General features: G+C 41.3%; 1 protein-coding gene and 1 non-coding gene across 3 annotated transcripts; one reads left to right on the plus strand and one right to left on the minus strand.

The window, feature by feature from the left end:
* The first annotated feature begins 434 nt into the window (after nt 1–434).
* Nucleotides 435–507, plus strand: trnav-cac (transfer RNA valine (anticodon CAC)). The gene has a single exon. It is a non-coding gene; the product is annotated as a tRNA-Val (tRNA).
* A 4965-nt stretch (nt 508–5472) lies between these two features.
* On the minus strand, nt 5473–11184 carry LOC115594752 (L-rhamnose-binding lectin CSL3-like). 2 transcript variants are annotated; one of them, XM_030438990.1, is made up of 9 exons: nt 11146–11184; nt 10604–10670; nt 10337–10372; nt 9494–9569; nt 9312–9407; nt 9018–9172; nt 8427–8562; nt 5808–5919; nt 5473–5684 (listed from the first exon to the last, which is right to left on the minus strand). In XM_030438990.1, exons 2-8 carry the CDS (start codon nt 10632–10634, stop codon nt 5811–5813), a joined length of 639 nt encoding a protein of 212 aa, XP_030294850.1. In that variant the 5' UTR covers nt 10635–10670; nt 11146–11184; the 3' UTR covers nt 5473–5684; nt 5808–5810. The 2 variants fall into 2 exon arrangements, with proteins under 2 accessions (XP_030294850.1, XP_030294851.1); XM_030438991.1 differs by lacking the exons at nt 9312–9407; nt 11146–11184 and having other exon boundaries at nt 10604–10688.
* Between the last annotated feature and the right edge of the window lie 1624 nt (nt 11185–12808).

Here is a 12808-nt window from a genome sequence, read left to right on the forward strand (position 1 = left end):
GGCTGAAGGTACTAATTTATCTCTAATGAATACACTGAAATCCATCAACACACCTTTGCAAAAATAATTGTCCTAAGACTGGTAATATAAAGTCGAAGGTCAGCGTCTGCCAATCACTCATATTATGAAACTCTTAATCTGGGTGTCAAACTTGTGTACAGAGTTGGAGGTGAAGAAGAAAAGTCAGTATACGGTCATCAAACACAAACATGTCTGTCTTGTGGCTGTAGATTGAAAAGTGATGGTTTAATTCATGCATTGATCTTACTGAACATCCAACTGGTGGATCTGTTAATGTCTAAGAAGTGGCGAGAAGGAAATGTTATTGAAAAGGTTAATTAGGTGAATATGTTGATATGAATGCTCCATATTGAGCTTATTCGATGAATTTTTAGTCCAAGGACAACTAGTCTGACTTGGTATAGTTAAGGACCGTTTCCGTAGTGTAGTGGTTATCACGTTCGCCTCACACGCGAAAGGTCCCCGGTTCGAAACCGGGCGGAAACATACTTTATGCTTTTTGACTTCGATCCACCACAGTCCGAGCAGAATAACATAATAGATCTGAGCCTCATTATGATACATTATACCAGAGTTCAATGTTCAACAGACATATCCTACTAATTAGGCTGCCGTTGAAACAGCGCCACTAGCACAAAAACCGGTTGAGGTCGGTACTGCATCCCTTCCTGCAGTCCTCGTTAGGATAGGGGTTCGATTCCCCGACGCGGAGGCACAATTATCAATTATTACATCATTTATTTACATATTTTTAGACTTCCATAGTAAATATATTTGACATTTAACAAAGATCGGTAGAAATAACTTCATACGATCGTAATTATAGTTATCATCCATTTGTAGAGACTTCAAAACGGTAAACATGGCATATAACTGTAATAATCATGTTCAAATGTATATACCAACGTGAAAATGGATCAGCAACATCTTTGGTATCATTAATTAATATATATATATACGTTATATATGTTATGTGATGTTAATTCGACATAACAATATAAGCTGAAAAGGTTGGGGAACTTTATTTAATGATTTTTATTTTATCTTTTTTCTTTTAGTAGATTTTCAGCAACATTTGCAGTGTCAGAAACTGGACTGGACTTTTATTTGCTTTTTTAAAAATGCTTTTTTGTGTTTGTCAGCTCTGCTGTAGCTGGGCTGTGATGCAGTATTGTGTTTGTCCACAGGTGGGCGCTACAGGATTAATGAAAGGCCATGCTGACCTTTAGGTACAGAACTACATGAGCCAACATGTGGTGATAATGATAGTAGTTCACTTGTTTTTATTTTTTAAAGTATGTTTATTGGGTTTCTCAAGGACATGGAGCATGTGCATTGCTATAACAAGCCTCTGTGAGAAACAGAGTCAAAGTAAGATGATGTTCAGTTTAAACAAAGCACAAAGAAGAAAATGGAACATGATGTAAATACAAGGAGAAAGAAAATAAATCATAATAATAAGGAATCTACATAGCTTGAGTAATAGAAATTATTCTGTATGGAAAGGCAACAGAAAAAAAGAACAGCAAAGAAAGAGAGAAACAATAAATAAATTAATAAATAAAAGCACTGACATTGACAACTGCAGTTATATGAATGTATAATACCATGAGTAAGACCGTATCGCGTACTATCAAGGACATGAGATCTACAGGTATCAAACGATCACTATTGGGCTGCCAACCATGTGATGAGAAGTGGTTTCCAGATTTTGAAGAAAACATTGTCTTTGTTGGCGAGGCTGTAACGAAGGCGCTCCACATGAATTACATTTCCAAACTCGCTCAGCTGTTGGTGGAATGGGCTGAACTCAGATTTCCATTGTTGTAAATGAGGCGTTTAGCTAGTAGAGAGCAGAATGAGATGGTCTGAGCAGTGTGGTTGTCTATGGCTTCAAGAGGGTCTGGTGCTATTGTTATCTTATAGGACTTTGATATATGGTGGAACATGGGAGTCCAGACGGAGTGTAGGCGGTGCACACATTTATGGAACTGTTGTGTATCTTATTTAGAATTGCGTTTCATGATTCATCAATAATTTCGGCACCCAGCTCCTCTAATTTATCATCGGACAATACAGAGTGGGCCTGCAGGAGTGAGTGTAGAATTGAGATGATCCCTTGCAGTTAAAATCATGGCGAACAATGCTGTTCAGTACAGTGTGTGCCGGCCTGGTTTCAGTGTGGTAAGTGGGTCCTAATGTAGCTTTTCATTTGGAGATATCTAAAAGAAATGTGATGATGGCATGTTGTGGGACTGTTGCAGTTGTTGGAAGGATGCAAGTTTCCCCTCTGTGCACAAATCTCAAATTTTGACAATGTTTTTATCCTTCCAGATAGAGAAAGTCATTTAAACCTGGAATGAAAGCATGATTTTTGCAAATAGGGCCGTCTAGGTAGACTGTGGAGAGATTTAGTAAAGATTGAATTTGCTTCCATGTTCTCGAGGTGTTTAGAATGACAGGGTTCGTTATGTATGTTGGGAGTTTGGCCTTGAAGAGATGTCCTTCCACAGGCTGCCTGTTCAATCTGGAGCCAAGAGGGTTCTGAAATTAGAGTTGGATCCGCTGTTGGACCTTTGCGCTGCAGGGACAGAACTCTCAGGTTTGCTGTCCAGAAATAGAGCTGAAAACGAGGGAGGCCAAACCCTCCACTTAAAGGGATATTCCGGTGTAAGTTTAATCCATGGTCTAAATCACCGTGAAACTGTGTTAGACTCCCTCTCGAGAGATCAAGTTAGCAGACCGCTAATTTACGGAGTTTTATCAACCTCAGAAACGACCGCACGACAACAATACACTGCAGTAAATGGATCCAAATATAAACCGCCACCAAAAAGCCACAAATAATGCTCAGAACAGCACCAAACTTCAGCAACAGTACAAACAGGGTCTCAGCACATAGTCCGGAGCATCTAACCTCCGCTAGCTTAGCTGGATTTCTACTGAAAAGCTGACTAAATTTACCACTCTTCTGCAGCAGCTTCCTGTTGACGGGAAGTCCCGACGAGTCGATTACCGAGTGCAGTAGAGTTCCGCGGCTCATGGATGAAAATGTATGATTATGACTCCATGGAAAAGCAATCAAAGTTCATATGTGTCTTACCTGCCAGTTTATAACAGTTATTATCGAGAGCGGACAGGGAAAAGAACGGAATTGAGCATTTCTAACCGCACTCGGTAATCGACGCATCGGGACTTCCCCGACCCGGAAGCTGATGGAGGAGAGTTGAAATCTGTTTTTAGCTTCACAATAGAAATCCAGCTAAGCTAGCGGAGGTTAGATGCCCCGGACTATGTGCTGAGACCCTATTTGTACTGTTGCTGAAGTTTGGTGCTGTTCTGAGCATTATTTGTGGCTTTTTGGTGGCGGTTTATATTTGGATCCATTTACTGCAGTGTATTGTTGTCGTGTTTTGTCTCATTGATTTGCATTATTTTGAAAAGACGGCGTAGGTTAGAGTAAATATGGTGACCAGGTAAAAGCCTGATGGGTCGGGTGGATTAGTTCACTCAGAATCTTCATTTCCATTTAGAGCAGCATTATGCGTTATTTCAACAGCTTTGTGTGCCTGTAGATGTGTTCGGTATATGATTTATACAATTCAATGTTAATCCCGTCTGGCTCAGGAGCTTTGTTTTGTGGGTTATCTCGGCCTCTGGAGCCCGTACAGCTCCATCATCCAGCGCAGGAAGCTGCAATACTGCTAGAAATTCATTGAGACTTACTGGAGTGACAGAACATTCAGATTTATACAAGCACTGGTCAAATTTAGGAAAGCATTTGTTATTCTCACCTGTGGACGTTGTTAATTTACCATTCTTGTCTCTGACTTTATGGATGGGAAGCCTTAGTTGTCTCGTTCTAATCTCTGTGGTTTGTCCCCAGATTCAAAGTATTTCTGTTGTGTTTTGCACGGAACCGGAACACGTTCAGTTAATATGATGTTATGTTCAAATGTCAGCTTGGTGATTTCTTCCAGAGTTGCACCAGAGAAGTTTGTTTTATAAGAATTTTCAAGGGTTGTCCTGATTTATTTCTCTAAGCAGATGATTATCTCTTCTCCTCTAGTTCACTTATAATAATAATAAAAATTGCAGTTAGCTCCTATTAACTGAACTTCAATACAAATGTTTATCAAAGTTAAAAACAGCTTTGACTTCTATAGCGAGCTGCAGGTGTGAAGGGCTTAAAAACATGTTGATCTTGAGGTGAAACTCATGATATTTATGTTGAACTTTCTTTAAGTTAAGCAGTACCTGTTGAGGTGCCTCAGGTAACTATTTTCTGTTTGTTTTTTTTGTATTTGATCAAGAACACAAAGTTTTTCTAGCTCAGATGGTTTTACTGCTGAGTCAGCGCCCCGGGCTGTTTGATGGGTAATATTTGACAGTGAGCAGCTGAGTCACCTGCAGCTACAACACCTGTCTCTTCTCTTTACTTTTAGTGTCACATTAATAAGCAACAGAGAACATGTGAGGACAGCAAGGTAGGTGTCACCTGTTGCCTCCAGGTAACGTTACATTAGGGTTGTTATGTATCATCCAGAGAAGCTGCCTGTTTTTATTTTTTTGAGATTATAGATGCACACAGGTAGTTTCAATGGAGATCTTCATTGACTGACAACACAAATTCATAGTGTTTGACTGTGTTTATATGTGGCGGACCCTGCCACCCTTCTAGCTTCTAACAGTGTTCTGGCACCTTATATTCCTCTGAGCTCTCAGGCTAACAGGCTACCTGTGTTCACACCTGAGAAGAGAAGTTCACCTCACGTTATTCAGCTGAGTTTGGGTTCTTTCACCCAGAACAGTTTACAATACATGAGCTGCAAAACAGTGAGCAACAACCGGCAGTGATGGCGAACGTGTCTGTGTTCAATCTGACCAGAGATTTCTGTCTGTTATCCTGCGCTGTCCGTCCATTAAGAGCGTTACAGTCGGTGGTTTAGCAGCAGCTGCTTCACTCTCAGTGTTTCCCTCCAGAGCTCACCAGCTCCAGCAGCTGTCTGCTCATTAACAGAGTTGCTCGTTACTTCAGAACACAGAGATCTGTCTCCCCACACCGATCTGTGAGTCCAATTAACAGCACAGAAAAACATATAATGTGTCCAAGTGTCCAATATCTAATAGCACTCTAAAAGCCTCCAGCACCACAAATAAGGCAGAGGAAACACGTTTAGTGACTGTGATCGGACTGTTATTATCATAATCCTCTGAGAACAGCTTGTTTAGTCACTTATGGAGAAAATACACATTTCTGTGTTTGTATTATTATGTCGTTAATATGTAAATATTACAGTTCTGAGTTTGAGGTTCTTCTCCTAAACTACACAGCGCCCCTTTAAAGCAACATTACATATTAAGTGGTATTCTGTGTGATTTGTCTGGTTTTACCTTCAGGATGATTTGTGCTTTTTCACGAGGCTCCATGATTAAATAAACGACTGCAGCTCAGTGACAGATTCACTGCTTTATTTGATATTAATCATATCAGTCATAACATGTTTCTGTTTCACAGATCACATAGTAGATGAACAATTGAACTCATCACTGCGGACAGTTATGATCTTGGCTGATGATAAAGTAACTTGATATGAGGTCTGAAGATGGAGCTGATCCGACTCATCAGTTCACGTTCAGTTCAGCTCCTCGTCCTGGTCGAGCTGGAGGAAATATTAAAACATGGAGAGATCAGAGTGATCAGCTCATGGAGACTTACCTCAGCTTGTACAGTGCAGGTGTGTATGTGATGATGATGATGATGATGATGATGGTGGACGTCTCACCTGTTAGACACAGCGGGCGCTGAAGGACAGGTATTTGTAGGTGTGTGGACACGGGTCTCCTCCCATCACTGCATTGGTCACATGGACGTAACACACAGTGTTACCGTCACACCTGAAGGAGAAGACTGATGCTGTTATTCTGCAGGCTCCAACAGCCTCTCGTCATGAGTTAAAATACTTCCATTTTGCATTTGTTTCCAGTGTAATATTTTTTTTTAATTGTCTGTGAATGTTTTTGGGATGTCCTCTTTTTTCTTTCATGGCTACATGCAGTCAAGCTGGCATGGACTCCACAAGTTAGTGTAAAACCTGCTGACTCTGCCGAGCATAATCTAAAAGTGTTCAACAAAGCCTCTTCAATGGATTCATCTGAATCATTTTTCAGACCTCCACTGTGAAATCCTGGCATCTCTTCGCTAAACTAAAGACCTTGTTTCCTCTCCTGAGAATTTGTTGAGAAAAACTACCACTGTCGAGCTTGTCTGCCACAGACGGCGTGCATGCTAACACATTTGTAGCTTTGCAGCTACAGTGAGGATTTCAGCTTGAAAAATGGTGCCAGTAACGTCTCCTCGGATCAGTTTGTGAGTGGGGGGTTCTGGAGACTGTGATCACGTCTCAGCTGCTTCAGTTGTTCAGCAGAATGCTGCAACTCTGTTTTACTGTGAAGCTCCAGAACTGTTCTGTGGACTACCACACTTCACCTGACTTTATATCATCAAGGTGAGGAGTTGATGACTGAGTCTTCATTTCTGGGTGAACTGTACCTTTACGACTTCTTCCTCTGACAGCAAAGTCTGCAGGTGACATGGAAACCCCTCCACCATGATAAAACACTGAGGCCATTTAATTCAAACCTGGACTTGTCTTGTACTTTGACATGAACCTTTCTTAAAATGTCAACCAAGTCGCCAGAATAAATGTTAGCCAAGTATGTTTCTGCAAAACCACAGACAAGTTAAAAGTGGTCTCTCTCTTTTTTAGATTTTGTTTATATCGACAATGTGAAGTTTTCTATTGTTAAAGGAGGAACTGCAACATGGAGTTTTACCCTCAAGGATCAATGTAGTATTTCTGATTCTGAACCTTATGTTGGGACTTTAATAATATTAAATAATAATAATTCATTTAATTTGTATAGCGCTTTTCAAGGACCCAAAGTCGCTTACAGAGATATAGCAGACACTTGTAATACACAGACACACATGTAGTAGACACAGATAATACACCAAGTAGCAAACAAGGATAACAAAAGACAAAGCATGACAGGGAGACAAAAGCAATGGTGGGCATGGAGTAGATAATGCTGATACAGACAAACAGACAGAAACAGGTACAACAATAGTTAAGAGGTGGGGGGGTGGATTGAAGAGCAGTGGGGGGGCTGATGAGTGAGGAGAGTGGAAGGAGGGGGGGATCAGGGGGAGAGGTCAGGAATGAATGTAGTTATGGGTAGGGGAGATCGTAGGCTTGTGAGAAGAGGTAGGTTTTAAATGTGGTAAGTGATGGAGAGTCACGGATGGGCTGGGGGAGAGAGTTCCAGAGTCGGGGTGCAGTTCTGGAGAAGACTCTGTGTCCGAACGTTTTGAGTTTGGATGGTGGTATAGTCAGAGTGAGAGAGGAGGAGGATCGGAGGGGTCGGGAGGGGCGGTGGGGGATAAGGAGGTCAGACAGGTAGGGTGGGGCCAGGTGGTGGAGAGCTTTGAAGGTCAGGAGGAGTATTTTGAAGTCGATGCGTTGTTTGATAGGGAGCCAGTGGAGGGTGTAGAGAACGGGGGTGATGTGTTCACTGGACCGGGTGTGAGTGAGGAGGCGAGCAGCAGAGTTTTGGACCGTTTGAAGTCTATGGAGGGAATGAGAGGTGATGCCAGTGAGGAGGGAGTTGCAGTAGTCAAGACGTGAGGAGATGAAGGCGTGGATGAGGGATTCAGCAGCAGGGGGGAGGGGCAGTGTCTGATTTTGGCGATGCGGCGGAGGTGGAAGTAGGAGGTCTTGACAATGGAGCGGACATGGAGATCAAAGGAGAGGGTGGGGTCCAGGATAACGCCAAGGTTGCGTGCAAGGGGGGAGGGAGAGATGATCGAGCTGTCGATGGTAAGTGAGATGGACCAGTTTTGTTTAGAGTGGATTTGGTGCCAATGAGGAGGAGCTCTGTTTTGTCACTGTTGAGTTTGAGGAAGTTCTGGGACAGCCATGTTTTTATTGCAGAGATGCAGGTTTCGATGTGGTTGAGTGGAGGATTTTGGGTGGGTTTGGTGCGGATGTAGATCTGGGTGTTTACGTTTGTTTAGGTTGAAGTTTGTATTTCACACTGTGCTTATGCTCTGCGGAGTTTTAGGTACAAAAACTCACTTGGTCGGGGTTGGAAAAACATTTTTGTTGCAACTCTGGGTCACAACAAAAACCACTGTAATGTGTCAAAGCTCTCCTTAAAGACTTCCCAGTTTTCACGACACCACCATCCTCCTCCTCCGCCCGATATCAACGGTGGCAAATAATCATATAATGTGAACGTAATATGACACGTTTGGTACAAATGTCTGCTAACATTATATCTTGACGACAGGGCTGCAGATGTTTGACCTGTAAAAAGAGTAAATCCAGTTAGTGATGTCTTACAGATTGCCCAGGGTCGTAGTGACGTCACGCCGGCAGCTGGTGCTTTGCTTTGTCCCGTACAGCTTGGAGCTCAAACACACGTTTTCTTTCTGACGACCGTAGACCGCTGACTCTATCTTTATTGTCTTCCTATGAACTTAAGAGAGAAACAGAAGAGCAGACGATTGATCGCAGGATTAGTCATTTTCGCTTGGATCAAAAGGATCCTGAAATCAGCCAGACGACAAGCGAACATCTTTTAAAATGCTCGTTCCGGGTTGATCAGGGCTATGCTGTGCTAACACACAATTCCATGACTTACCAAGTAGTCTGACTTCCTGTCTAGATACAAGTAGACACATTGCTTTTCATGAACAAATGGACATCAGCATGTTAACGTCATGACCTCAGTGTGAACGTGCGCGCTGATAGGCTTTCACACCACAGCGTAAGATCTTGCTTGAGTTCAATATTTTCAACTTAAGCAAATACCCTCGAACTCACATCTGTTAACGTCTTTTCATTGACTTTGTATGTAATCTAGACGCGTGAATAATTTGCCGTAAGACAGACACTGAGAGAGAAAACATGATGAATGTGTGTGAGACTCACGGCATCGGAATTGACCAGATTTCCCTTCGCAGATAACGCCCTCAAATGAGGAGGGACGTGTGCTCTGAACAGGATACAGGTTGTTGAAAAGGGGAAATCCTAATGGAAATGTTGGTAGTTTCCTTTTTCCTGGAGGTGCTGGATGGATTTCTTCACTGCCGGAGAGATAAACAGGGAGGTTAGATGACACTACAAATATTTGTACTATCAGTCGAATGTTACGCTGGAAGGAGTCTTTGAAAGGGAGGATGGAGAAAAAGGGAAGATGAAACAGGTGAAGGTGGAGTCACCGACCTCTTGTGCTCTTCTTCACTGCTGTTATCAATATGTGCTGATTTTGCTCTGAATTGACGAGCTGCTTTTGTTTTTATAGTGGTGTGAAAAAAAACTCTGAGGAGGAAGAAAGCAGGTTTAGAAATACAGAAACAATACTGAACTGTTTCTTTCTGGTTATATATGTAGCTGTATTCTCTTACCTGTTGCTCTCCTTCACTTCTGATGATGACACAGGAGATGGAACTGACGGCCATGATAATTCAGAGCTGGCTTGGCCTTCAGTCAGGTCACACAACATTTTGACATTAGTTGTGCCTCCTGCTCACACTAAACTTGGTAAAAGTGGGTTTGAATACTTTTCTGCACACAAACAGAATGAGCTCCAAAGTAGTTCAAAAGAACATTTAAAAAACACTAATTGAATGCTGAAATTACTATTAGAACATGTTGTTCTAATAGTTAGTTTATGTGAATGACTCCCGCCACGCCGTATTTATGTGTTTTATTCTGACAGAGCAGCGCTGCGTTTCATTTAACTGAAAACCAATAAAAACCTCACAGACTTTGAGACGAGGGAACCAAATGTGCAAAAATAATAATATAATTGATATAACTGATTTCTGTGTTTTAGGACTACAGACTTGACCACTCCACCACAGTCTACAGGTCGAAATATCCACAATAGCCTAAATTTGAGCTTTATACATTATCATTGAAAATAATAAAGAATAACATTGTAATGGTATTTTGAGAAAGTTTGACAGCACCGATGTTTGTCAGTCTGTTCTTACATTGTAAATGTTTTGGTTCACAGGTTTCTCTCTTCCTGATCTTAATGAAGCTCCCGGTTTCAATGCAGGATTGAATAAATAATCAATGGAGATTAAATGCTGATACATCAGGCTCTGATTCACAGACAACACCTGTCGATCAATACATCCACTGCTGCTCAGTGTGTGAAGATAAAAGGTCACCAGACTTTAAATAGTGAATCAGTTAAATAACAAACTGAATATCAGTACACCACTAATATCAACACTCACCGGTGACTGAAGACAGGATGAGCACAACGGCCAGAACTGAAAGACACACACACACACACACACACACACACACACACACACACGCACACACACACACAGTATATATTCTCAACTGCTGAACTTTCTCTGAGCATTAGCTGTAAATGTTAGAAGTTACATTTTACATCAGGAAACAGATTACCCCAGAAGTAAAGTAGACTATTACACTTCTGACTTAAAATGAAAAGTTTGTCAGACTCACAGCGTACCTGACATAAACATACTCACAGGTGAGCAGGGTCAGCGCTACACGGTCCATCTTTCACCTGTCTCTGGTTCCCTCCGACTGCCTCGACTGTGAGAGAACAAGGTGTTTGACTAAACTATGTAACTTCAGGCAAACAAATGAAGAACAGGTGTTGACTTCCACTGTAGTTCATAGTGTAAACTGTAGATCATGAGCACGGGAACAACTAACCCAGAATCAGAACCAGAATTCCTTTATTCTGAATGGGGACATTTCTGTTTCACAGCAGCCAAAGGACAATTCAATAAACAATAAACAATAATAATAGTAAAGACATGAACATTATAATAAAAAGGTAAGCAATAGAAACAGAATCGTATATACATTTATGCTTTTAATAACCACCTGTTGGTTCTAATACATTTCTTTCCAGGGGCGAAAATCCCATTTCATAGTTGGGGGGGACAGTAAACAGTAAGCCTATGATAAAAGTTGCAGACAGCCTGGACCTGGCGCTTTTTGTAAATGGGATGTGTGTTGTTGTAACTTATGTAACTATGTCTGTGTGGTATAGACCTCTTACCCTGCGAAGCACGGTGGGAGTAGCAGGCTCCGTCCACACGCTGCTGCAGCTGCTAGCTCCGCCCGTTGGAAAGAGTGTGGGGTGGACTCAACCATTTGTAAGAATGGGAGGGGGGAGGGACTAAATCTTTGAAGATGTAAATAGCACATTATTGTGCGAATATAATGAGCATTGCTTACATTGTGCTTTCAATAAATGCTACTGCGTTGTTCAAAAATTATTAATTGTGTCTCAAATTATTCTAGGGGGGGACAGCTTTACTGGAGGGGGGGCATGTCCCCCCTGTCCCCCCCCCCCGGGATTTCTGCCTATGTTTCTTTCTGTATAAGACAGTGGCTGGAAAAAACATTTATATTTTATTGTTATCCTGACATCAGACTGTACATCGTCTTCGATGTTGGTTATATGAGTATGTGACACAAGTGTTGTCTTCGCCTGGTTGTAAAAGGCTGCATTACAATAAAGTGAACTACCAGACTTTTCTACTTGTTTGTGTAACACTTCTAATCTTTATCCAGCATTTGATCTACATTACTGATGATTATCGATCAGAAATCTAATTCTGTTCATATTTTATCTAAGTATTAATAGTCATCCTTACAATATAGATATCTATCTAAAATATCTATCATCTATTGTGATGTAGCCTAACAGCCGGTCATATATATATATATATATATATCTATATATATATATATATATATATATATATATATATATATATATATATAAGGGATAATGCCCGACGAGGTGTCCATAAACAGGAGTTAATGGACGACGCGGAGTCCGTTAACTTCTGTTTATGGACATCTTGTCGGGCATTATCCTGCTGATACCATGGTCACTTGCCAAAGAAAAGAAATTCGGACCATTAATTTACATTTTCATGCGTTTTACAATCAAAATATAAAGTTTTTCACAAGCCATAACTTAGTTTCCCTGGTAACGCCTGAGGGTTTGACTAACACCTGGAACAATCATTACTCTCCCGTAAGGTTCTTATGCAACGGAAGCATTGTTCACTCCTCCAGTAAATAGGACGGACCATAGATACGACTTGGCAACGGGAGATATTCTAGTCCGCTCAGCGATGAGCCAGAAACGTTATGCTAGCAAGATTCAAAGTCAATAACACTGCGTACGGTTGACAGACAGTAAATATAATTTGACAGTATGCTAGCTAACACGATTAGCTAACTATCCAGTCATGTCATTGTCCCCAAATCAATAGCAAGATTTTCACGAACAAATGACCGGCCGCGTGTAACGTTACTGTGGCCGCAGCCTGAAGCAGAACGGGATGTGAGATTATTCGCATATCAGTAAGTTTAGAGGGGAAGTGAACTTTCTGCAGCTTGTGTGTTACAGTCGCCACCCTGTGGTGTTCAGAGGATAAGACACTGAAGGACTGACGGACTGAACTCAGTGCTGGAAATAAAATATTCAGATTTGATATGCCAGCTAGCGCATTGATTTACAGCAGTGAACAGTCAATTTGACTGGAACTACTTAGTAGGTGTCCATATATCAGGGGTTAATGGACACCCTGCAGCCAATCAGAATCGAGTATTCCCCCAGACCATGGTACATACATACATATATATATATATATATATATATATATATATATATATATATATATATATATATATATATATATACA

This window comes from Sparus aurata, chromosome 13 (genome assembly GCF_900880675.1).
Source record: "Sparus aurata chromosome 13, fSpaAur1.1, whole genome shotgun sequence".
Classification (NCBI taxonomy): Eukaryota; Metazoa; Chordata; class Actinopteri; order Spariformes; family Sparidae; genus Sparus; species Sparus aurata.